Genomic DNA, 27,694 nt, shown 5'->3' on the forward strand with positions numbered 1-27,694 from the left:
AGCGGCATCAGCGTCGTGCCGGTGCGCGGCCCCCAGCGCCTCCCTGCGCTTCCCTTGCAGGCAGCGCGGTGGAGACGGGCACCATCGCCGGCATCGCCAGCGCCCTCGCCATGGCGCTCGTCGGCGCTGTCTCCAGCTACATCTCCTACCAGCAGAAGAAGTTCTGCTTCAGCATCCAGCGTAAGCGGCCCTGGCGCCCAGCGCAGGGGGGGAAGCACCCGGGGGGCCCGCGGCAGCCGTCGGCCCTCCGTGGGGCTCTGGGGAAGGGCGTTCGGGGGCTGGAAACTTCTGTGGAAATGCTGTTATTTTCCCAGTTGTGCCTGAAACAAACAAGAGCATTTTGGTAAATTAGATCAGCAGGAAAAGTCAAATGAATGTGATAGAGTGAAACACCCTTGTATATATCCCCCCACTTAAATGATATTTTGGCAAGAATAAATAATTAAAAAAAAAAGAGTAAGGGCTTTGATGAGGGGAAAGCTGAGAGGCACAAAGCCCCAGAAAGGCGGCAGGAAATTAAAGTTAATTATAAAGGAGGATTAATTTAAGCCATCAGACATGGCATGCTGGGCTAATGTCAGGCCTTAGATGCATTGCAATGCATGACAGAAATCTAAGAGCCGTCAGCCGCTGCAAAAGCAGCTCTTTATTGAGAAGCAGACACCACACTTGGTGTTCTCCCAGCAAAACGCACGTCCTGGGAGAGGCGGCGATGCCGTACGCCGACCGCTCGCTGGAAGCACGGAGGAGCAGGCCGGGCTGGTTTTCCACGGCCGTCCCTCCACAGCGGCGAGTTTGCGCGCTCGGTTCCCCTGTCGGCTCCTCTTCCGCCTGGAGCGATCCCTAGCTCCGAAAGCCGCCGACAAAGCCACCTCCTACCCCCCACGGTGACGGGCCGAAGCTGCCCCCAAGCCGGGGGCTCCCCAGCAGCTCGCGGGCCGGGCCGGCTCGGCCGCCCGGGGACCGCCGGGTCCTTGCTGTGGCGGCGATGATGCCGCCGGTGGTAAGACTGGTCCCTTATCCTCCAAAGCTGCGGAGGGTCGAGGTAAAGGCGCCTTGCGTCTCGTGGTGATGCCTGCTGCCCGGGCTGAAGGCGCCGGCGCGGCGCTTCCCCAGCACTGCTCTGCCAGCTGCAGCAGCCCTGCCAACGCCTTGGGGAAAAAAAAAGTTCCAAAATCCTGCACAGCAGTGCGAGGAAGGGTGCTGCAGGATTGCACCCCCCTCCCCGCTCTGCTTGGTGCTGATTACTGAGACCCCCAAGCACAGGCCAGAGCCTGTGCAAGCACCAGCGGGTTTGGTAGCTGGTGGCCACCGTGGGTTTGGGCACCCCCGGTCTACGCAGTGCCCCGTGGGCCCTGGCTGCCTCCGCCTCCCGCCCAGCATGCGTGCCCCAAAGGACAAGCTGAGCCCTGCTCCCTTGGCCTTGGCTGCACTTGTTGCAAACATTGGAAACTACTTTGCATTTAAATAACAGACTTACTCAGGCTTTGACACCCCACTGGGATTCTGCTTCATCAACACAGCCCTGCTCTTAACTGCTTTTTACAGCTATGCATGGTTTAGCTTTTAATGAGAAATATACCATATATCTAAGCTTCGAAGCAGCCCCTACGCACAGCAGTCCCATCCAGACAGCACACCTATTCCACGCAGCTCCAGCTAGCCGAGCCTTCTCAGTGCAGTAATTAGCCTCGCTGCCTTGCATGATAAAGACGAAGCAAGAGAATTAGAAAGAAAAAGGATGCTGTTAGAAGCTGTGCCTTGTAAGCAAGCCTCTGTGGTCACTTCAAAATCCAGCAGTGCTTTCTCAGCGTTGTATATGGCTTACTGATGTTTCTATACTGTTGCTAATCCAGAGGAGTTTGCAAAAAAGGCATCTTAGCTTTTACAGAAGATAAGGCTATTACTAGAATTTTTCTGGCATCAAAGCAAACCATTTTTACTTTCTATCCTTCCATCTCACTCTTTATTGTTACTTCCCAGAGGGACTTAACGCAGAATATGTGAAAGGAGAAAACATGGAAGCAGTTGTGAGTGAAGAACCTCAAGGTGAGCGCTTTGCATCCCATAACCTTTATGCCTCTGGCCACAAAAGCAGCTTTACTGAAGGACTTCCTTAAATTCACTCATACTTTACTGAGCTGCAGTGTCTCTTTGATGGAGACACCACTTAGGTTTGGCTGCAGCTTTTTGTGAAACTTCAACTACAATGTTTTTTTCACCCTTACCGTACACAAAAAGCTCTGTATTAAGGATCCAATTCTACAAACAGTGGCAGATAGTATTTAGCTGTCATGTTTTCAGCCATCAGAAGTGTGTTAGACAGGAAAAGCATGATCCTTCTTTCAGTGACAGATAATCAAGGCTGAAGTAAAGGCTTTTCTAAAGTCACATACAACCTCCCAGCATTAGGCACCCACTGCTTGCAGTTTAGCTCCATTGTATGCTATTGTATTCATGATCCTTTTCTTCCTCCCCTAGTTAAATATTCAGTACTGGAAACACAGTCAGCAGAACCACCAAACAAGACAGCATGAAGCTCTGAAGCACAACCTGGGGTTAGAAGAGAATCAGCCAGCAGCAAACACGGAGATCTTACCTGCTTGTAATTTAGCTTTTTATTTAATTTGAATCCAAAGCTATTTAATGTGTACTTAGGCTTGAACTGGCTTCTTACTGCTGTAGGCTTTAGGGTTAGAACAGTAGTACGTATTTTTTGTAAAGACTTCTGTGTTTACATTGAAGTAATACTGTAGGTTTGATTTCAAATTGTATGCAAAACAACCGAAGGTGCTTCAGTACTGTTCAACCATCAGTTAAGGGACAAGGTCTTTTCTAAGGAGCAGAACAACTAACAGGTGAGAGGACAGTGAAGTGCCTGTAAATAGCAATCCAAAGCAAATCATGCTAAACCATTTGTAAATCACTTCCAGCCAACTTTGGCCATCTGCTATGGGCACATAACTTCCAGTGGCAGTGATGAAAACTGCACATTCACTGAGGGTAGATGGCGATCCTTGGAGTAACTACACTTAAAAATAAAGTGCCTATGGGTAGGTCCTCAGGTAGGGCCTCAGGCTGAGCAGGTGACACCCTGCTCTTTAGTCAAGGATGCTCACAACCACAGAGCACTGGGCTTCTAACCAAATAAAAAGACCTGATTACCCTCCCAAATCACAAATACCGGTAACAGCAGTGTATGCAGTGCTCATTTTTGCTAAATACCACTTGAATGCATGGCTATGCTAAAGGTCAGAATAGAGTCGAAGTTACCAAGTGATGCACTTTGTCTGTGTCATCAGTGAGATACTTAGATTGTCACTGAAATGAAAACTGTTTGTTTATATGCTTCCAAGGACAGGTTCAGATCTCATTCATACCAAAGCAAATTACAGATTTAACCCAAAAGAAAATGAAGAGCATATCAGTTGAGACCTGTAACACACTGCCACAAGAGAAATCAAGTTCAGCAAGATATAGTCTCCCCCCCGCCCTGCCTCTTCCTCCTCCTCCAAGCATTCACACTATTGTGAATGTTCAGTCACCTTAGGCAGAAAAGGGATATAAAGGGTTGTCCTCCAGGACACCAACTAACCTTTAGAATAGGCAGAATTTCCTAAGGGGGGCGGAGGTCCATCTCTGTCCTCTGCGGGTTCCTCCAGCGGCCTGGGAAGCATGAGCGTTGCCAGCAGGACGCTGTGCTGTGGCCGGGAGAGCCTGCCAGTCCTGGGCCGGCGTTCCTACACTCCTGTTCAACGGTATGGTTCCAGCACGACCCGACCTTTGCTGCAAGAATCCCTGTCTTTTTTATTAGTATTAAAATGTGGACACAGCTACTTACCAATACATTTTCCCCAAACAGTGAAAAATTAAGGGGAAATTAATTTAGTGTAAGAAGCACTCCATGTTTATATATAAACCTGAAATGTCTGCATTTTTGTAACATTTTGCAAAACATACTTTGTGCGAATGTGGATTAAAAAAAGTGTTCTGTTTGATGTTCAAATTCACAGCTTTCATGTAGACTTGACTTACACAAGGCCTTGCCAGTAGGTGAAAAAGCCTAGGAGCATTTCTATCTAACAGCTCAATTTAAAAGGAAATTGCCTAGTAATATTACAAGTATTTTGCACAATTCTTTAAGTTTTCACATTTGAATTTTCAAAGCCTTATGCTAGCTCTAACAGAACAACTATAGCTTTTTAAAACAGAGACAAGCTCTAAAGATACATGGTGCCTCTCATGTGTTTGGAACACTTGGGCCAATACTGCTATTAATTACTACTGCTTTGTTTTATGAATGGATTTGGATTAGAAAACAAAACATTTAACTACTTGTTTCTCTGAGACTGGATGCAGAAGAAAAAGATATTGAATACAGAATATATGTTTGCGTACCCCTAGAGTAGAATTTTTATGAAGGAAGAGATGTGGGTTGTAGAATTCTGATCATCATGTACAAGAGCTCAGATGCCGATGAAGCCGCACACGTGGGTCTGGTAACTACATCTCCAAACACTCCAGCCTGTTCTTTTCTTTCTTAGCCAAACATATTTGATAGTTATGGCATGAAAGCACTCCTGAAAAGTAACTGTAGGTAAAATGTTACCTGGCATTGATAAACACTAGAAGTCATATTCCCTGGGGAGATCAAATGAACCTAATTCCATTTCTCTTTTTGCTGATGACAGAATGTTTTTTGCAAGTGTAGATCATCAATTTTGTTGCATCTCTGTTAGTGCGCAGCGCACTCCCTGCTTGTCTAGCGGACAGTGCAATGGAGTGTTCAGGATTGCTCGAGTCTACAGCACTTACTCCTCCTTTGGGAGGGTGTTAAACTAGAACATAGGAGAAGCATGCATGTAATTCACAATACTGCTGGCTTTTCAAAAAAAAAGAGGGGGGAAAAAACAGTTTCATTGAGAAAAATACCAGTTTTTAGAACTCAGAAATAGACTGCACTCCTTTCCCCAAGGCCTTTTCTATGACTTTGGTGAATACTTATGCCTTAATGTAATTTCTAGGTATAACATAAGTAAAAATATAAGTGTCCCAGTGAAAGGGAGCACTTTTTCAAAGTTTACAGTAATAGAATTCAAGATTTTTTTCTCCAAGATTTCTAACAGAAAAATATTGACACATACAGCAGTGAAGAAATTAAACCCCATCTTCTCTTCAAAACAACAGGGCAAAACCTTAAGACTTCATGTGCTAAATGTCAGTTAAGGCTCAATTGCTTTTTTGTTGCAGTTTGCTTCCTTCTCAGTCTGAACTATCTGCTCGGTCTCTGAAAAATGGGGAGTTTATACTTCACACCATCTACATTTCAGGCATTATTGCAACTGAGAGGGTTCATCTGTACTTTCCTAGTAATGACACAAGTTCTGAAACAACTGATACAGCATTCACCTGTCTAACTGCCTTTATTTAATTAGTATTTATCTTTAAATCCAGATACGGAATTTTTTTTAAAAATCTCACACTTATATTCTGTATACATGGTGTGAACTTTCTCATCCTGTATTAAAAAGGTAATAAAACACTAGAAAAATGGGACTTTTTTCATTAGTCCAGAAGTACAGATCCAGCTATCCTGAGTGTTCATGTACTACCTGTTCTGTGGCTCTTACTAATAACACACCTCACATCTTCAGATTAACGAACACCATTTTTAATGAAAAAAAAATTCCAAAACAGGTTTCTCTATTATACAGAAAAGAGAATCGGTAAGCACTTAACTAGCTCTTTTGCTGTTGTTTATTAGGTGAATTACTTAAATTTTCCTCTGGCCATGCTGTAGTAGTTTCTTCATTTTAGAACACTGTGGCATTACATTCTTTATTTCAGAATATTGTGACATTAATTTCAGATGTTTTGGGGGCACTAAAGCCATTTTCATGCAACCTCATTAAGAAGCCCTTACAAGCACTGTATTGTCAGTCTTAACTACTCATTTATTGTCAAAAAAGTGGAGTTAGTCCATGAGACCATTTCAAATTCTGAGAAATGAGTAGAGAGGCTTGGCCCTTAAAATTGGCTGCTACAACACATGAACTACAGGAATAAGTGAAGGTCAAGAACAAATGAAGTTCAGAAACAACAGTACTGCAAAATTAAAGAATCATGTCTTACAGTGAAATCTTCATTTAAAAGCAAGGCATATTGTTTACTAATGCAGAAGTGATCTATACCAAACAAAAGTTTAATATGCTGTAAAAAGACAGATTCGTTTTGCTAATGTGCATGCAAGGATCATGGGGGTAAAACTCAGAATTTGACTATCATTGAAAAACAACAAATAAAACAGACTTGACTAGTAAGACATTTGAGGTTGGTTTGTTTTTGATGGGCAGAGGTACTGCGTTTTGGAAGTAAACTACGAAGGGATACATCCCTCTAAAATACACTAAAACGTTCATATTAAAGAAACAAGCTGCAGCCTTTTGAGATGAAAGCGTCATTGTGAAAACCTTCATTTAATGGTAAAAATGCACTCAAGTCACTAAGCATGTATTACACTACATCCTCATCTACATTCAAAATGGTTATTTTTTTGGTCCACTTCACTGCCATAGGTTTTCTGCAGGTTTTCTTTGTATTTTCATGTCCAGTGGATGAATTTCCCATGCAATGCAAATGAAGTTTTTGGCCTTAGCTCCTACAGAGCCCAGTCTCACCCTCAAAGTGTTTTATATTTCAACCTACCTAGTCTGACTCGTATTTCTTGTAGAAATAAAATTCTTCCCAGTTGCCCAAGATCTGGCAGTCAGGAGAGCTCTGATAGGATATCCACTTACTTCAGATGTAATCTGTCAGCAAATGGACATTCTTTTCTTTGCATTTTAATGTAAGAAGAAAGTTTGCCTTGCCTGGGGAATACACCACATTGCCCATTTTTATCCTCTGCTGTGGGGCTCAATCCACATGAATGGGGTATTTTGATCCCTTATTTCCAGCACCCAGAGAACCGGCCATTCTTGGAATTATTAAATACAGTAAATGAATTAGCATAGCTTTTCTTGAAAAAAATTAAACACTTCCTTTTAAAGCTTTAACCCCTTGAGAGGAAGGCTGCCTAAGTGATTATATAGGAGGGAGGGGAAGGAACAAAAGCAGGCAGATAAGACTTTTTATCAGCTTTAAAAGCCTTCTTCCATTTCTATTAAACAAAAAACCCAACTTTTATCTGCAAAGGAGGAAAAAGCGTAATTCAGCTTTGAAACACAACTAAATTGTAACGTATCTGATGCTGACGATTCAATCAACTTATTTTACAACCAAAAATGGCTTCGTTACTTACCAGGGCTTCAGACCATTCTGGGATCCTAGATTCGAGTTGTTCCCCTTCCCACGTATCACTTACGGTAAGAAAACTCTGCAGGTAAAATTTAGCTGCTTGCTGTCTGAGCATATTCCCTTTACCCTCATTAGAGTCAAAAGCAAAAATTAAAGCAAAAGGACATTTATCTATTCAACTGAAAGTTAATAGTTCTATTCAAGGTACATCAGACAGGAGACAGGATTCTGCTCTTTCCTCAATCACTTCGATTTTGTCTTATTAAAAAAAATAAAAATCACTAAGATAAAAATCTGAATACTAGGAAGCAGACTGAGTGCAAAGAGAGCTTATTAGTCATCTCCTCTGGACAGAACTAAGCATTAACTAGCACATATAAGAGCTATATAGTATCTTTGAAAATTACCATGCTAAATATATAGAGCTTATTAGTCATCTCTTCTGGATAGAACTAAGCATTAACTAGCACATATAAGAGCTATATAGTATCTTTGAAAATTACCATGCTAAATATATATAAAAAACCCCCACTAAATATTATAGTAGGACATTCCCCCATTCTATCTGTTCACATCAGAGACAGATCTCTGAGCTATGCTGGAACTTGCGGATGCACAGGCAAGTCAGCTGAAATAAGCAGTCGTTTTCTTTGCAAAATTGAATCTTCAGATATTAGCTCTAGGAATCTCAAGTTTTTTAAATCTCACGAGTGCCCAAGCTAATCCAGTCATTCCTTTCTAATAATTATGGAGGATATATGTTGTGATTATTAACACTAATAAAGAGAAAAACTTCAAATGACTTTCTTCAGCACTGCACTTTAGAGATAATGTGCTTTACTTCAATATACAGTTAAAACGTCAAGGAAATATGAAGTGTAGAAGAGTTTCATTCAACACTAGCTCAACATAGTTTGGCCATGTAAAATTCACTGCTGGCATACTGTTTAACAGAATCTTTTAATTTTTTTTCCTTCCTTAAAACAGAAAATATCTTTCATCTATTTATTAAAAGCTTTAGGTTGATGAAAATTGCACCATCATCAGCTTTATTCTTGCAGGTGAGTATCTATTATAAAATTCAATTATTTAACTATAATAAAAAAAGACATATTGAAATACTATGCACTGCATGGTAAACTTATAAGACTGGATATAGCACTTCTGCCTTTCCACTTGACAGCTGTAAAAGTGCTCAGCAGCTCACCTTACTCATTAACTATATACAAGTTATATGATTGCAGAAAATCAGGAAAGCACATGGCTCTATCTCATATTAAGAACAAATGGGCAGTAATAAATGACTGCTTGCAGACAGTAAGAGCCACATCAGCATACAGAACCAACTGAATTCTTAAGAATGGGACTTAATTCCTGCCAGCAGAACTTGAAGCAATACAAGAGCAAGTCAAAAAGCAGAGCTCAGTATTTAAATTGCCTAAGCAAAAGAACTAGATTCTCAAGAAACATAGAAGAAAAAAAAAAACAAAGGGAAATTTTAAGCATGTACCACTTGCAAGCCTTCCAAGGCAGCAACTGAATAATGTTTTTAAAAGGTTGGATGTTACGCAGAACAGTAATCGAATCTCTCTGATAATATATTTCAGAGAGTTGAAAGAAAGTAGAGGATGTGTATTTTATATGAAAATACAGATTAAGTTATTCACTTTATAGAAAACTGCTGGCAGCAATTTACAAAACAAAAAGCCATTAGGCTTTATTTCAAGAAAACCAATTAAGATCATATTTAAAAACTTCCTCAAAGTCATTACAAGTTAAGGTCCTCAAAAGAATCTGGATAGGCAGGATCCATTTTCTGAACTTACAGCTTAAAAACATGGAAGTATGTGTATGTTTAACATCACAGACATGTACATAAATGGACACAGCATTGCATTTTATGTGTACACTTTAAAACAAAACATGCTTAGCAAAATGTGGAGCTATACAGACTATACAATTTACACAGCTGGGTGTCATTCCAACCCAAAATATTACCATTTGCTAGAAAATCAAGCTTTACTTTGTACAGGACCTTGACAGGATTAAGTTTACCCCTTACTCAGGAGGCTGAAACTGAACAATAAGCTAAGTAGTCAAAAGACTTTATTTAAACTTGTACAAAAGGCATTAAAAAAAAAAAAACTAGAATTCATGCTTTACCAAATATATTACATCATACAAGTCAGTGTGGTATAGTTGACAAATCCAGTTTAACTTCATCCACTTTAATGGCATATTTAGTTAAAATGTAACACTGACTTCACTGGAAAACATTTAATTTAAATTCAATTTCCAAGTGCATCAATTACCTAACAAAAAAATTGTGCTAGTCAAAAACAAACAGAAAGAAGGGTACTGAGCGAAATAAAGAGCTCCCATTCAGAATGTTCAGTGTTCTGCTTAAGTGTAAGCACCACATGGCATTCCATCCAAGTCTCCCAACCAGGCATGGTACCCCACATAGCACGAGAGGAATTTTTCTGTCTGACAGATGGATCCCTTTTTAGGATGGTTAAATTGTTAGTTGCTCAAAACAAAGTTATTTCACAATTGGTGATTTAGCTAGTCAAAACACACGTGGGAACTGCCAACAAGAAAACACATCACATCTACTGAAGCTCTTTTTGGCCTCATCGTGATAATACCAAACACAGTAAGGCATATAGATCATAGAAACTGTAAGTCACAGTTACTGTGGGATGGGAAAAATTCCACTCTCCTCTCTGTATTACCTGACATAAATTGTTTTACATAGCTTTTGTTATACATCACACAGAGGTGTGCACTGGCGTGGCTGAATGGGAAGGAGAAGAACCTCTATCAGAGGAGGAGGAAATAGATCGAGTAGCAGCTTCCCGCTGCAAATCTTCAACCTTCTTCTGAAGTTCAGTCCGGATGGCAAGTAGTTCTTTGAGATTTTGATGGATTGGAACCTGTTGGAAGAAGAAAGAAAAGGTTACATGGACCATAATGAGTTATCTTCTTAAGTAACAGAAGAAAACAACTGTGTTTTCCTCAGAAACATAAGAAATCCTACACCTGTGAATTTCATTAAATCAGTATTTAGGGAGAACTGAATTTCTTTAGTCATCTGAAAGTTCAGCAAACTTTCTAACAACATAGATGGCAAAAAAATCTATTCAAAAGACTGTATGCAAATTGACTTTATGGCATACCAAATTATTCCAATAGATGTACTGCTATCCCTTGCTACCAAAATCACTTTCAGTTTAATTTAAAATGTCTTCCCCAGGAATTTCTCCCTCCTGCCTGTTGAGACAGAATTTGTTATGTAAAAAGAGTTTACAGAGCTGGCATTCAGTGCTTTGTCCGGGACACTGAAAAGGATGATCTCTACAGATTCACTCTGAGGAGCTCCTGTCTAGGCAAATTTTAGAAATAGTTACAGGGGCTACAGTCAGATCTGGTAGTGCAATCCCTATTAGACGTCACTCTTAATGCGCTCTTAATGCTAGATAACTACCAATGAACAGTGAGGAGACTGTCTGTTCCCTTCAACTGTTTTAGATCCGTATGGAGTATGTTGATACATTTCTCAACAGGCACCTTTCCAAGACAGTGACCCCTTCCAGCTCGGGATTTGCAGCCAGGCTTTGTCAGTGGTGGAAGTGGACTGTGCTTGTGGGGCCCACCCAGACACACACTCTGAGCAGCCTTCTGCAAAAGTGGATCCTACCCGTTTCTGCCTCTGTTTCACTAAGTGGCCTGAAAAACACCAGCACCTTTGGCCAAAGGTCTTTATTAGCATTCTAAAGGGCATTTTTCAGTATCACCTAGAGCGTTCAAATGTATCAGGCCAAAGGAAGATCTCTTCTTCTTTCAGCTAGATCCATTACCTCAGACAAGCACAGAGACCTCTCCTTCTTCCAAATGCCAGAGAGTAGCCAAAAAGAGTTTGACTGCTGACTGCTTTTAATTTACTTTATCCTTCAAATTCTGAATTCTTTACAGCTTTTGGAAAGAGTAAGATGGGTAAAGAATTTAACTGGGCTGGCAAGACAATCATGGAGAAATGCAGAAGTGGGAAATCTATGGATTGTTATACACAAAGTCATTTATTTATATCTGACGCCTCGGGAATGCCAGGCTCAAAAGTATTGCACTTACCAATCATTGCTTTCTACTGCTCAAAAGTGATTACAGGGCTGGCTTGCACATACAAGCATGAAATTCTTACATGGTGCTATGTATAGAAGATACCAAGAAACTGAAAGGGTTTCTTCTTGCCATCAATGCACAACTGAGTCACCATTCACACTTCTGTGAATTCAGACTTTTTAAAGAAAGTTTATCAAAAATCCACGCATCAGATTTTGAAATTTTCAAAATCTAACGCTTGTGTTTTTCAAAACAGAAAAATCTTGTTTTATTTCCAAATTTACTTGAATTTTAACTTGAAAGACTAAAATAATACCAGCTATTTAGATGAAGTGAAACATTTTTTTGACCTGGTACTTTTTTCTAGTATTGTGGTTTATACCATGAACAGAAACTTCAGTCTATTCATAAAGCTCTACCTCCAGTATTCTGGGAGTCCTCAGTTCATCCAGTATGTCACCTACAGCACTTTCAAAAGCATAACTTCATGTCTTCAGAAGAACTATCACTGCATACCACTATGTATGACCTTGGAGTCCTGCCTCTGCCCTGGAATGAATCCTTTCTCCTCCTGCAATCTTATTCAGTGAGAACTACACAAAGTTTTTCGCAAGTGAGGCAACAAGACCAAATAAAACAGCCTCCTTCACTAATCAGAACAAACCACCTCCTACAGTAGCTAATCTCATTTCCCAGAGGGGATCTAAAGAAAATATATGCACCTATGAACATATCAAAACTGAGCTCAGCAATGAAGTTCCTCCAAGATGCTGTAATACATACTATGGAGAATTCAAATTTCAGTGAAGACCAAGATTTTCTTCTGGAATTAGCACTGTCCCTCCTCTTCCACCTCCCTCCCTCTCTCCGCGAGTAAAGATCTCCTCCCTCCTACACTCCCACTGCAGAGTTCTTTTTTTATGAAGACATTTTCCTGGAACACTAAGGTCTATAACAGAATGATTTAACCATTGGTATCATTAGTCACGCAAGCCTTGGGTCACAGGAGATTTGTACACCTGATTTCTGAACAGCTCCATCATCATTCAGCATAACAAGCCAATTTCCTCCTAGACATCTTTCAACAATATATTACCCAGTGTGTTTCACTGCGTGCTACTCAAACACTTGTGAAAAGCAGCATCATACAACCAGCTTTTGGAGAATTCACTACTGCATAAAAGATGCTGCAGAAGCAGCATCCTATGTGCTTAAAAAAGAAAGAGAGAGGCTGCACTCCTGCATTCCTCCAGAATCAAATTCAGGAAACCGCATATTCCAAATTTTGATGAAAGTGCTGTTCTCTCAATGTTTCTATGTCAAAGAATAGAACCACCTTAAAATAAATTATCTAAACAACAATAATGGCATTTATGAAGAGGGTGCACATTTGTGTTGCACAAAATTAAGGTTGAAAAATAACTAACATTTATTTTATAAATTAAAGTTTCCTAGTGGATGTTCTACACTTTCATCTTACGTGAAGAAACATTTATTTCTGCAGCACCCTCATGAGGTATAGAAGCAGTATACTCCACTTTTACAGACAGGGAACTGAAGCAAGCACTTAAGCAAGTGCTTAACTCTGCGTCTTCAATTAAGCTGTTACTACAGTCCATATGAAACTTAAAGGGATTATTTTCTCAGATTATATTCAAAGGGCTGAACTGAAACTAAAGACCTCCAACACTCACAGCATTACTCACTTCTTGTTCCGATTCCTAGGTCACAGCTCTCTCCAACTCCTTATCAGATCTCACTCTTCCTTTCTAATCCCATTTGCTCGTGGTCCTTGAGAAATCACCGAGTTTGTTCTAACCTCAGCCCTCCAAAATGCCTGAACTTCTTCCAGGATGTGAACAGGCACATTTCTGAAAGGTGATCTCTCACTGAAATTTCAAGTCTGCCACAGAGATGAAATACTAAAGAAAAACAACCAGCACCTTTCCAACAAAAAGAAATCAACAATATCAGTATTTTGATATGGGAAAACATTTTTCTTAGTCCAGGTCCCATAAGCATCTGAGATTTTTGGACAAAGTTTTGCAGAAGCAATTCAGACACACACACTTGTGACTCAACACAAATCCTTAAAGCCTGGTAAAGTTGTAAGCAAGGGAACACAAGCTTTTTTATATAACGGAAGAAAATGATAATCTTTTAAAAGTCTCTGCTAGATGTAAACACTGCAAAACAGTTTGACGTACGTATCATCATGCTATTTTATATGGCAGTGTAAACATGATTGACTTCCTATGGTTAAGTTTTTCAAAAGAAAAGATTCTTTGTTGCTTGCATTTAACACAGCATCACGTGCGCACACACAGAGTATCGTGTGGATAAACAATGGTATAAAACCATGTGAAACCGCAAAAACGGATTTCACACACTAAACCTCAGGTACCTTCTTTACTGTCCTGAAATAACATGTCAAATTCAACCTAGAGAAATCTTCAGCACTTTTAGAATATTTTCAAACAGCTAACAATACCTCTGTTTATTAGTGATATAAAGACCATACAGTCATAGTGTAAGATAAAGCTGATATAGACAGTTGAAAGGTGTAAAATATAAGTTGTTATATTAAATAAATAAATAAATAGATGCAGCATGGCATGAGGAGCTGCACTTGAATTCTTCCACTGTAATTTCCCTTTCTCGAGAAAAGCAGTATGAAAGAATGAGAAGACAAACAATGGTGCTAAAGAGAAAAGGGGGGGGGAAGCACTTGAGATCCTCAATCTCAAGTCACATATTTTTTGAAATGAAACAGTTAAGAGAACCAATTAAAACTAGAATTACACAGCTTCCCACTATCTTGGAGGGATGCAGGAGGATTAAAAGGATGAAGCATGTTTAAGTGAAATCTGTCATAAAAGTGATGAAAATTAGAAACCTTTACTTTACACCTGCATTTCCTGAAGTGCCAGAGTTTCTCATACTATCCTGTGAAAATTCTTACAGGTTACTGTCTACAATTTCAGCACTCCACACCATTATATTTCAGTGTGCGACTCCTCCCTCCAATAAAGCCTTCTTCAGAATAGGTCCACAAATCTTCACAATACCACCTGTGATAGCTTGCTGTAAACTAAGTTCTCCTTCACTTTGCACCATTTAGGATAAAATGAACTGAAAGAATGATACTTCTATACGAAATAGGAAGTCTGGAAAACATCATTTATTAAAAGATCTGGCTATCACCTTAATATGAAGTGTATACTTATACAGCATAAACAGCATCTTCACAGCAAACTTTTAGTACAGTCCTGTTAGGAAATCAAATAATTGATTTGATTGAGATGAATCTGTTGGAGTCTAGCAGCAGATGTACTGTTTTCTGCTCTGTCATCCTGCCTCTCAAATCAGAGAGCAGAAGCTCAGAAGATGACACGACCCACAACCCAGTCGCATTCAAGTCACCTTTGCTGCTTTACGCCATTATCCGGAGGCTGGGTTTTGAGAAGCGCCTGCATCCTTTCCTTTGTAATACCAGCTTCCCAGCACATCACCTTAGTCATGCTGCTAGGCAACACTGGACCACTAGAGCCAGTTTCTAATCATTTTTGTTTTATACTCTACAAGAAAGATAATAGCTACTTCTGGTACACAGGAGGGGACTACACAAGATGAAAACTGACCCAAAAATGTATTCAATTTTTTGTTAGAGTTCTAGGTATGCTAACAGTTTCATAAGAATTTGTAACTGTTCTACTATAATTCAAAAATTGATTAGGTTATTTTTCATTAAGTCTTCAAGATGTTTTTAGCACTTTATTTAAACTACTACCTCAAAAACCTCAAAGTGCTGAAAACTAATCAAATTTCTTTCAATTATTTCTCCATTATTAATCTTATCTTTCCACTTTACATTTTGCTAAAATACTTCAGCAAAAAGTGGAAATATAAAGCTTAATATACATTAACAGATTTTGATGGGTCAACCTAACTTAAAAAATAAATCTTTCATTTGACTGTTTGTAAGATGTAAAGCAGATTTCTCTAACAACATAAAACTTACTAAAATATATTAGACGTTAATAAATTAAAACAAAGCTGACCATTGCACCTAATATACCTAGAAACACAATCCAAGCAGGGCTTTGACTAAGGAGTTTGCTAGCATCGCTAAGTAGCAGGGCCTGGGTAAGGAAAGATAAGGGCTTAGATCCTTAGAAAGTCTGACATTGCTCCAGGCATTAACCAAAATGCTGATTCTCTAAGAGTTGGTGAAGAATTTAGCTCCAGCACTTCGAGAAGACTTTTGGGTGTGCTGGTTTGTTTTTATTTTAATTGCTACTGTAATATTGACTCAGGAACTAAGAACAGTGCTCTTTACCATTAGATTGTTGCTCTCCTCCTCAACTGCTATTTAATCTTTTCCAGCCACCTACTCAAACTCTGTGAGCACACTCCTTTCATCTCTCCTGAGCAACAGCCTTACTGCTATTGCTTAATATGCCTTTATAGCCTTACTCCAGTTTTCCATGACTCTAGCAAGCTTTTAGTATTTTAAGCTCCCACCAAGTTTTGTAGCCCCTTCCCACCCAAACTCCTATTTTTATTCCATTATCTCCTTCTCATTGGGTTAAGAACTTTTCTTTTCTTTTTTTTTTTGGCAGGGGGTGGGGAAGCTAAACAAATGAACCTTATTAGGAAGATTATATTTGGTCAAGTATTTAGAATTTCCTAGTTTTCCAGGAATTTACCTTTCCCCTCCCACCATCTCCAACATTCCCCAGGCACCCAGTCCAGCTTTTCTGCATCAAGCCATGCATAAGCTTAGGATACGATGCCCCTCATACAATCTGTTAACTCACACCTACCTTCTAACTCTTATATTTCTTCCCCGCTACTTCCCCTCCTTATCTACAAAATTGCTAGTTGCCCTTGCCTGCTTCTCTCTGTCAAAGTCCTCATGCATGAGCAATCTCTTTCCCCTTTAAGAGTCGATATAAACCTCTCACTGCTGCAGTACTTGCAGCATTTGAAAAAAGAAATAAACAAACAATCAAAAAAAAAAAAAACACTAAAAGAAAACCCAGTAAGATAATGTCAAAATGATTCAGCCAAGTAGAGTTTTCATTTTCAGAGAACCAATTGGAGGTTCCCTCCAATATGTAATATATTACAATATTAACCAGTTAACAATGGATGGGTTTTTATTTTCAAGGTTAGGTAGCTTAACTGTCTGTTTCATTCAAAAAGCAGATACTTCTCCTATATTTAAGATATGAGGCACCTACTGGCTATGATGAGCTGAAAAATACATAGAAGACTACTAATGAAACATTTTTTATTGCTTAAAACATCATTGATATGAAACTATTTTTTTAAACCAAATTATCCACATGCAAAAGTGAAACCACTTCACAGTTGTAGTAATTATCCATGGGGGGTGAAGATTTGGGGAAAGAAAGGTTTTGTGTGGTTTTTGTTCCTCTTTTTACACATACACATAAACTACAGTTATACCGTACAATATACAAACCATAGTACATATTAAAAAAAACAAAAAACAAAAAAAMCTTTCTAGACACAACACAACTCCATTTCCAAAAAGATTCAAATCTTTCACTTCACAGAATTACTAGGGCTCACTTACAATATTGATTTCCAGGTTTTCCTACTCACATAATCCTTCAGGATCCTGAAGTGTTTTGGGATAATAAAATTTATCCATATAAATTGTGTTATCAACCCAAGGATACACATTATGTGTGCTGCAATATCAACATAAGGATAAATAAAAAGAAATTGTAATAGCTACTCATTTACAGTACTGTAAATTCTTAACTGGATGGATATCTACTGTGTACCGTACTTGCTCAAGGACGGTCATTGACATGAATATTGTTAAACTGGGAGTGTATTTCATCTTGTTCAACAGGTATACTTTACCTGTTTCAGCAATAGAGAAGAAAGGCTGCAGAAGAAAATGATTATTTTAAATTCATTGCTTGAATTAAGACTGTCAATATTTTTTTAAAATCTCTTTGCATTGCAAATACCATAGCATCTTTCACTTGAGCTTTTTGTTCCTCTTTATAAGAGCTGTAAGTCTGACAGAGGTGCTTCTAAAACAGATTTAACAGTATAGAAGAAGCAAATCTTAAATTATGAAAACAGCAATTTTCAATAATAATCAATACTACTTGACTTATTTAGAGGTGTGCTCCTGGGAGACCAACCAAAATCCCAAGGGCTCTCTGGAAAAGGAATGACTGATAAATAGAAATTATGAACCCTGCTGTGTGGGAACTGCAATACAGATTTTGCAAACAATAGTACAGATTTACAGGATCAGTAAACTCTGCATGCATTACAAGCTAATGCCATTAATTGTAAAATCCACAGTCCATTTAGATTGGTATTTAGACATCTCATATATTGGGGCAGGAGGAAGAAGGGGAGACAAGACCACAGTTCATGGCCACAGAGTGCCCAAAATGTCAAGCCATATGATCCCTTTGTCCCTGTCCTTTGTTTAACACAACAGTATTAAATCAAATGTATTAACCGAAAATATTACAACCAACATCAACACACTCAGCAATGGAAACAAGAGACAATTTTACTAAAGGCAGGTATAACCATACTACAGACACTCCATGGATCAAGTAGTAAGTCATATTCTCTTATGTGCAGAAAAAAGTGTATCAGTAATTATGTGTCCTGGTTTATTCTCATTTAATTTTCCAACTTATTTGGTCTTTTAAAAATGCAATAGTTAGCATTTTGTTGACACTGAAGTTCAGCTGACATTCTATATCTCAACCGCACAGTACATCACATCCTGCAATTCTACACAGCAACCTAAAAGAAGAAAGCAGTAATCACAGAATCGGTAAGGTTGGAAGGGATCTCTGCATATCATCTAGTCCAACCCTCAAAAGAGTGGCCCATATGGGGATCGAACCTGCAACCCCAGCATTATTAGCACCGTGCTCTAACCAACTAAGCTAAACCTAACCCCCACTGTAATGCTTTCAAAAATTTTCCAGACCATTTCTCATTTCTGTGTACATTGAGCAACTAGCTATTTATTCCTACTTTTTTTAAGCCATTTTTTTCAAAATACTTCAAAATTTTTATTGTTACTTTTTTTTAAATCTATGAACAGACTTTTCCTGGCTGCTCATGGAAGCTCTGAAGGTCGCCTGTAGCACACAAATCTATTTCACTATCTGAACTGAATTTCTGTGTTATAAACACTGCTATCCTTGCATACTGGATAAAACTCTTAAACAAACAAGAAAAACCCCACATCCTCCTTGTCCGATGAAATACATAAGGGTTCCTATGATATTCTCTCTAGTAGTAGACAATTTCCAGGAAAACAACTTGAAGAAAAACTATCAGGGATAGAAAAAAATAAAACAAAATGAAATTAAAGCCCTCCACTCCAAAGGTTAAAACCTCCTTTCCAGAATGCATGAAACCAACAGAAGATATGCTAATTGACAAAGAGATACTACCCAAATTTGATGACTGAAAAACTTACTTTCTAAAATTCTTTCACTCTCATGTATCCAGATACTACTTGATGAAAGGATCAGATCCTTTACTCATGTTCTGCATATATGAATAACAGAGTACTTCATTTCAAAAAACACTGCTCCTGCAGAAGTCATATTCAGGAATATCATTTGTTGCATTCTTCCCACCTTCCAAAAGAGCCCAAGCAGATTACAGACAACTGGCAGCTAGAGTTTCTCAGACCACTGCAAAGAGGAGGCTTGAATGATTACATAAGAAAAGAAGGGGAAATATGTTTTCAACTGAAAAAAAGAAAAAAGAAAAAAAAAGAAAGTATGCTATTATCTGTTCCAGACTAGTAAACTTATTTTAAAATCATCTGTACATCCAGTAGCAGGTAAAGGTAGCACAGTGTATTTGAATGAAAGAGCTCATCTTCCACGAGTCCAATCTAAGGAAAGGACAAAGGTGAAAATCTCTTCTCAGTCAATAAATTCAAATAGGATAGGACTAAAAATCTATCTAGTTTGCTTGGGACAAATAGTCAATAATGATGTAACACCTCCAAACTGAAAACAGGGAACATTTTATTTCACTTAAAAATTAAAATGACCTTGTTGAAGCATAATTCAGCAAGAAGGGAATCCACAAGAGATGTCCCCATAGTACACTTCTCAGACACCTGAGCTCTGCACCCTCTAGAAAGGGGCTATGCCTCACCTAATTCAACAGGATCTACTGCAATACAGTCATCACCCTAGAACGGGAATCTTGATGCACATAAATATCATCAAAAGCACCAATTCACCGTTGCCCAAAACTCTGATAAATGTAAATATGCATCATTACAAGCAAACTTGTCTTTACAGAGCTAAGAGAAGCTCTAAAGTCTCTATATCCTAGTACCCTGATAAATATGATCAGATCTTACTGTACTGTTACTGTCTAATGAGACTAAGATAATTAAAGAGAGTAAAACAAAGCAAAAATACTTATATACAGTTAGTATTCAGACAGCAATTTTCAAATAGAGAAATAAAGGTCTTGTATGCCCAATTCCAATAGAAAAGTGAATAAAGTAGGATGATTAACTTCTCTCATCCAATTTAAAAATTCAGGCCAACCTCACTAATAAAGCTAAAATTACAAACCCTAAAAGATTGCCTGAAATCAAAGACTGCCCTTTTGCTTTTATGAATTTCCTCTCCCACAACATGAAGTTGGTTGAGAAAGCGTATCAAACATCTATTCTGATTATATTAAAAGGTTTTTCCTTTATCTTCCTTTAAATTCATGTACTAATCATCTCTCCTTTTCGGTGAGCTGCTCAAAAACTACAAACGTTTTCCAGTTTCCTGAAGAAATTTTTTTGTAGCTGATAAAACAGCATGAATTTGACTTGAACTGTTATTTCTTGAAGACCTCTTTATTAATGTTAAATATTTCATTTTCTGTTATTCCAGTTGAAAAACAAAAGAAACACATTCAAAGTTATTCAACAAAAATCGCCTTTTATCAGTAGGCAGAGACGTGTCCTCCCTATCCACCATTTTTAAACCATCTCCACTGACTCTTTAAGAAATCTGTTCACCTGAAGATAAGTGAAGACCTGCTGGCTGTCCCAGTGGTGATGGTCTTTTTTGCTGTTACTGAATGGATTTGAATATTACTGAATGGGCTAACAGGGTCTGAAACTACACAGTGCAAAAACAGAACATAAACCAGAGAAGCAAACAACAGTTTATGTAATCACAATTTATCTGCATGACTTTGAGGTTTCATAATTAGATTGAAGAACACAGTTCTACAACCAACAACTGTAATTTCCTCAACGAATTTATCCAAGTAAATGTGAAACTTAAAAGATATTTGTCATGACACAAACTTCAGGCCAGAAACAAGAGAAAAGGCATGACACGTTCATGAGTCAAAGATAAGTTAATGCAGGAGAACTGAGAGGTCTAAATAGCTATACTGTTCTTCAAGAAGGTAGTGGTAGAGTGAGGGCAATTATCAAGATCATCATTTTACTAACAGTTTTAGGCCTAGAAATTACAGTAATTATGTGGGTTTGCTGTTCTGAGGGACCTGTCCTCAAAGACCAGAGAAGATCAGTGACTCACACATGTTAGGGTACATACAGAGCATTCTCCAAAACAAGGAGACAGAGTGGCAGTGAGCACAGCTTGCTGCTAATTGTATGAGAGTTACAACATTTTCTCATTGTATCATTTCTTCCCATCCCTCAGTCTCTTTTGGACAGCGTCTGGCTTTCATAAATGTTTATAGAGCACCTAGCACAATAAGCCTGCTCTCTTTGAGGGCCTACAGATCCCAATTAAATACAAATAATAAGCTGACATTGCTGCATGTCAATAAACTAAAATATATATGGAAATGCTGTTCAGAAAACAGGCTAAGGGAAGCTGAGATTTTGCTAAAAAGTAGCTGACAACTTTACTTAAAAAAAAGAATCACTAAAATTAAAATGCACCTTATTTCTTTACAGACATTATAAACATCTAGTAGCCATAGGACTGCATCAACGAAAAGAGGGCAAATGAGAAAACAGTAGTAAGTTTAAAGGAAACATTCCAGCAAGAAAACAAGCGATCCAGACTCTACTAGTACCTTAAAAGGGATTTCTCAGACACATGGACTTCTACATGTACTGCCCTTGAAACTTACCTAGAAACACCATCTTTTATAACAGCCTCTGACTTGTGGGTGTCTAATAAATTTGAAGCTCACGTCTCTAACTGCTAGAAGATGAAAGCAGCTTTCAAACAGTCACTTAATACAGGTAATTTATCATAATACGCTTGGGGATACCTTCAAATGTTAACTTAATAAAGAGACTGTGCACTACCCTCAGATATATTATGGTTGTGACACAAGCTGAATATTCTTTCTTCCAACTTTTAAGCATGAGTGCATATGGGATATTTGTGTGATGAGATTTAGAGATTTATCTGAACAGTAGGCATTACTTGTAAGAACAAATACTAGATGTATCAAGGAACCTGAATAAGGACTCTTTAATCTCTGGCATGCCAGCCTGAAAACATCTGAAAACAAGTATCTAATAAGATAAAAAATGAGGAGGGTCTATAAAATAAGCTGGTAAGTAGCCCAGTTCCTTTAAAAAACTGCTGCTGCACTTCGCATCATTGCTGGCAAATGGCAAAACCTTAACAAAGCTGCATCTACAAGACAGCTAAGGCAATACAGAAAAAAACAATAATTACCGCTGTGTGGGTTATAAAAATATTCTTCTAATAACAAAAATGGTTAATCTGTCACCTTTCACAACCCAATAAAATGATACTGCAACTCTCCTCTTCCACTGGTGAATTTAATGAAAACATCATTTTACCAAGTTTTACCACAGCTTATGTCTTGTTTTAGGAAATCACTTCCCCCTCCCCACCACCTGCTGAAATACTTACAACAGATAAGTACTTTTCAAATGAAATACTGCACTCAACATTAGGTAAAATACTCATTTTGATATGTGCACTTTAACCTAAGACATAAAAGTCAAGTGAAAGCTCATACCTGAGGTCGCATTCTTGGGTTCCACCTGACATAGTAATTCACCCATAGTTCCAAATGGTTCAGACTGGCTACAGGATACAGGACGTGGTTTTCATAGTTTACGTAGAAAGGATTTGTAAATTCATCTAATTGACTGTTAATGTAGGACCACAGCGATACAGTCTTTGTGCTTACCTCCTGATTGAGTAAAAGAAAACATTTAAATATAAGGACTGCAAAATCTTAAAATAGGTGATCAATAATTACATATCAGTTAATTCTTCTATGAAGATTACCTTATCTACTATAAAATGACAAGCCCTCTGAAAACATTTCCAACACCTGGTCATTAAATGGCCTTAAAACATTAGCAAAACTTAACTTTTCTTCCCTCTCATAGTCAACTGAGAAAGGAGATCAAGTATATTATTTTCAGAGACAAGGTCTTGTTGAGCAAAAAAAGGCTGTACTACTCATAACTTAACAGAAATGCCTACAGCCACTGGAATCTATGGTTACACAGTAACCAAAAAGACTTAAAATTAAATACGTTTTGAAAAGAAAATCAGAATTTAAGAGAATAAGAGAATATATAGTTCGAAAGATCTAAAATAGCATCTGTGGAAAATAATTACTCTGTTCTCCCATCCACATTATTTACTCCTATATATCTAAGTATCATATTTTAAAATGCTGATTTTAACTTTACTTGCACTTTTGAAACTTAAATAAAATCTAATCACCATAAACATGGTTGGATCAAAGTTCAAAATCTGAACTTAAATCAGATCCATTTTACAGTTTTACACTCCTCTAGTGTTGTAAAGCATGTGTTTCTACTACTGCTGTGTCTTAAATTACATTTCTCTGAGAACTGCATCTGACTATTTACTCATGAAGGAAAGCTATCTGGAAACCATACATTTACTGAGAATGCGTTACTTAGCTCCATCTTGTGGTATACGCCTGCAATTTTCACCTACAGAAGCAGGGACACAAACCACAAAAATAACAAAGCCAGATATACCGTGGAATAGTTACTTGCTTTAACACAAACAGGAAGTATTAAAAAAAAAAAAAAAAAAAGCCAGATGTTAAGTAAAAGTATACTTGGAGTATTAAAAAATAAGTTCTTCTTTAAACTATTACTTCCAAATGCTAAGTACTTCAGAGTCCTGACTTCATTCATTTACATATTTTAAATTTTCCCTTAATCTTCAACCATAAATTCCATCAAATTATGTCCTAAAGTGACCTGCAAAGTCATCCATGGGAGTTCCTCTGGGAACAGCAAAAGTAACATTACTTGATAATGCATATTTAAAATTCTGTATGTTGGCTAAACATATCTGAAATAGGATTTTATAGAATTGAGAGAAACAAAACCCAGAAAGGCTGTACATAATAATTAAAGAAAAATGAGCAGTACTTCATTTCATAATGGGGTATGAGGTACGTGTTTCTCACACCATCGTAATTTCACATCCAGGTTGCTTTTTAAGTCTGTGACAAATGTATCCAAAAAGCAGATTAAAAGTTCTTTGGTCTTGTATTCTAAGCACTTCTGTATAAAAACAAAAGATTAAGAATGTGAATTATAATAGTTATTTACCTCTTTCACTCTTTCTTTTTCACAGTTGCATAAGAAAGTCCCAAAGAGACAACTATAAAGGTGATCCAGAATGGTGATCAAAAATAATTCATTGAATTCAAAGGCTGCAGGAAACTGAAATGAGAAATTTGGTCAAGTTATTCAAATAACTATTTTCAGGAAAACTCATAATTGCAGTAATTCCTAGTGCTTTAATATATTTCACCCATATATTTCTTTATAATATTCCTCAGATACAAACCTCATATTCATTATGTAAGTATATTAAAATATAGGCACAGAATCACTAGCTGAAGTGAAACTTGCACAGAGTTACACACTTCACACAAAGCAATTCATTATAAGGAACTCTAATTGAGAGTAGCCTGTTGTAACTCAACAAAAACACTGGCCTTGACATATGTTGTGTCTTGTTACAGGACAAGAAATCACTTGGGGGGGGGGGGGGGAGATAACATTAAGAGCTTTGTTTCCTATTCTAACACAAGTAATGTTAGAACAGGCATAATGCATAATAAAAACCACTGCATATACAGTGCGCTTAACATATTTAAAATATTTCTTTCACTTTCTATCCAAATGAGGTTATTTTTCTCTATTTCACCCCTTCAGTTTACCATCAGCTATGCACAATAATCCTCTAATCCCTCTTCTTTCTATATTAGAACATAAATCCTATATGTCTGAAATGAAAAAACTGTTAATCCACTGATCACCATTAGGTATTTTATTCATAAGTAAAGGTTACCTTATGCATTTTAGAAAAAATGCAGAAAATTTGAAAACACAAAACTTTCAAGACATATCTTAATATGTGGTGCTTCAAAAAAATCATAAAAGAAGAAATAAACTGCATGCTACCTATTCAGATGGGAAAGATCCTTCTTTAATCAAATTTTATAACAGGACTATGTATGACAACAGCTTGACAGTGCAAAATAACTGCACTCAGTATGACAACAATCTTAAATACAGATTGAATGTAAAACATGTAAGAAAAAATTTAAGAAGATTGAAAAAATTTTTAAATAACGTTTTTCTCACTACCTTGAACGCGAATGTTTTGAGAGAGTGATTTTCAGGACAGATAAAATAAATTTTGTTCATTTTGAACTAAAGCAGTAGATCTTTGCAGAAGGCTAAAAAGAGGTGTTACAGATTCATGATGAACAATTTCCTTCTATATGTAGAAATCTCAAGTCTGTATTTCAGGTATGAAGAAAGCAGCAGACTGGGCTCTGTTATCCATGACACACTGGCTCTGAGTGAATCAAAGGCTATGTTAAATAAAGAAACAAAAAACTCCCAAGTATAGTTAGGAGAAATAAACTGGTCATTGGGACTTGGGATGAACTACCGGATCCAGAAAGCCCTTTTCAATGTCATCTGTGATTTATGAAGGGCAAATGTTTATTTGCGTTGAAAGTAAGGAGTTAGTAGCACAGGGGTGGTGCATTTATTAAAACCAGAAGGATCTACATTTTAAGAAATGTTCTTGCATTAGAAGATTGATTGAAATTAAACATTGCAAAAACATCCTCCTTCCAAAGCTTCTAAAGCTAAGATATATAGCAACTATATACAGCAACTTTCAACTAAAAATTGTTTATATGGAATAGATGAAGCCTTCCTTCTTGTGACTTTCCTGCGGATTATTCAGTGTCAAATAGTATGGTGAGCTTACACTGAGGTTTCTCTCTCAAATTACCAATTTGCGTTTCTTTACCCAGCTATTTGTTTTCATAAAACACGCAGGAACTTCAGATCAAATTTTCTTTTTCAGTTATGTTCAAAAGTTATGACTAACAGCATTTCCTAAAGTAAATCAAGCTAAAACTCAACAACAACATGCCCATGTTAACATCACAGCTATGATCTATAAAAAAATGTATTTTTTTAACATATATATATATATATATATATATAAACAGAATTTGTTACGTAGGTCTGCCGAAGTAAGGCAGGACAAAATCCAATGGGTCTCAGATCTCAGTCTCCTTCTTCCAATCCAACGCAGCAACCAGATACAGAGAACAAAACTAATTTGCAAAGGTCCAAAGTGATATTTGGAAATAACTTTGAAGACAAAGCCTCTCCTAAAGGGACTCTCTTTAACCGAAAACACTTAATGAGCCTTGTCACATTAGGGTTCTGCATTGTGATGGGTCCGTATTAATCAGACGGACACCAACATGGCAGCTATTCTAAGCCAGTGAAGCATATTCAAACTTCCATACATCAGTGGTTACACTCTGACTAATTTATTAATAAGTGATAGCACATTATTGAAACCCCATCTTTGGATACAAGAGTTGTACTGTTGGAACTGATGTATCAAGACTGTAAAGCTTCTATTACTGCTGCTGAAAAATCACTGACCTAAAAATTCTTTCCTCTGTAGTTCCAAGCCCATTAGCATCTGTTTGAAGATTCAGGTGGAAAATTTCCCCAAATGAAAATTTCCTTTTTGTCAAATCCACTAATTGCGAGAGAATACACGGGTCATTAAAATCTCTCACCTGATGCTACTGGATTCTGTGGTAAAGGAGGTATTTACCAGAAGAATTCACTTGCTTCTTTGACAATGTCAAGCAGCATCTGATTCAGAGCCAAGCAAAATAAACTTGCTTTTGAATTTTATGATTAATAAACTCATTCTGCACTACAGTAGTTGAAAGTTGAAATAGTTGAAATACTTGCTAAATAATTCTTATGATTGTGGAATTGAATTGAATTAACTTCAATGAACACCAGATATTTTAAGAGCACTTTATTCATATTTTGCCAGAAATGCATTGTTCATTAGTGGTCTGTTAACAGATGACATCTGGCAAAAACAAAACAACAACAAAAAAAAGCAGGATGCAAATTTCTACCAATTTTAAACATATCTTATTCATATTAGGTACTGTATACTAAAGGTAGGAAGATATTACTTGAACGATAATATTACAAGCAAATTTTAGTTTTGTTTCATTTTAACAGGGCATCAGTATTTCATCTCTTTGAAATACTTCAGATCATTTGCGAGCTTTCCAATTTGAGACCTACTATTCAAAACCATCAGAATCAACAGAAAGGGGAAATCACTGCCTTTTTTTTTTCTTTTAATTAAAAATGTGCTATCGTTACACTTCTCTCAAGTTCTCTATTATTGTATTTTATGTGTTATCAAGACTGGAAAAAACACAGGAAAATAAATAGCTGTCAAGGATGAAGTTTCATTTTCTGAAGCCATCCAGAAATTTGTACCCTAGTGGGAAGCTGGAGATGCTCTCACTAAATTAAGCTGCATGTTTAAAGAATGTAATTCTCAGAACATGAAAAAGAGAATTTGCTTGCTTTCAGCCCTGCCCTTGCCTTTCACATAGATTTACCATAGATTCTAAAGCTCAAAACAAGCACTACTTTACAAGTACTGTTTTACAGAGGGGTAAAATAGAATCTTGGTCTTCCCAAACCCAAGTCAAGGTAATCACAGTCTTCACATATATTCTCTAGGTGTTGAATTCAGCTAAAAAAGAAAATAAAGTGGGCAAGAACTCTAAGAATGATGTTTCAATTTTTCCTGCTGTAACATTAATAATTTTTCAATGTCATTGCTGTTCATGAATTTCAGTACAGTTTCTGAATCCAGGTTTTGAACAG

The 27,694-nt window shown here is 37.5% G+C and overlaps 2 protein-coding genes across 4 annotated transcripts in view; one reads left to right on the forward strand and one right to left on the reverse strand.

Annotated features, from left to right (window-relative positions):
• The window catches only part of CD99L2 (CD99 molecule like 2), a 13,942-nt gene extending 7,620 nt beyond the window's left edge, over window positions 1-6,322 (forward strand). The window contains exons 10-12 of the mRNA XM_085319726.1: window positions 57-180; window positions 1,984-2,049; window positions 2,482-6,322. Of these exons, the coding sequence (XP_085175852.1) occupies window positions 57-180; window positions 1,984-2,049; window positions 2,482-2,537 (246 nt within the window). The 3' untranslated portion in view covers window positions 2,538-6,322. The remainder of the gene's footprint in view (window positions 1-56; window positions 181-1,983; window positions 2,050-2,481) is intronic.
• A 2,665-nt stretch (window positions 6,323-8,987) lies between these two features.
• Window positions 8,988-27,694, reverse strand: part of MTMR1 (myotubularin related protein 1) — a 35,889-nt gene continuing 17,182 nt past the window's right edge. For all 3 annotated transcript variants that reach the window (XM_085319622.1, XM_085319621.1, XM_085319620.1), the window contains 3 exons: window positions 24,047-24,160; window positions 22,456-22,632; window positions 8,988-10,232 (listed from right to left, as the gene is read on the reverse strand). In XM_085319622.1, the coding sequence (XP_085175748.1) occupies window positions 10,068-10,232; window positions 22,456-22,632; window positions 24,047-24,160 (456 nt within the window). In that variant the 3' untranslated portion in view covers window positions 8,988-10,067. The remainder of the gene's footprint in view (window positions 10,233-22,455; window positions 22,633-24,046; window positions 24,161-27,694) is intronic.

Source organism: Rhea americana, unplaced genomic scaffold, assembly GCF_003343005.1.
Source record: "Rhea americana isolate MKP2758 unplaced genomic scaffold, rheAme1 scaffold_6, whole genome shotgun sequence".
NCBI lineage: Eukaryota > Metazoa > Chordata > Aves > Rheiformes > Rheidae > Rhea > Rhea americana.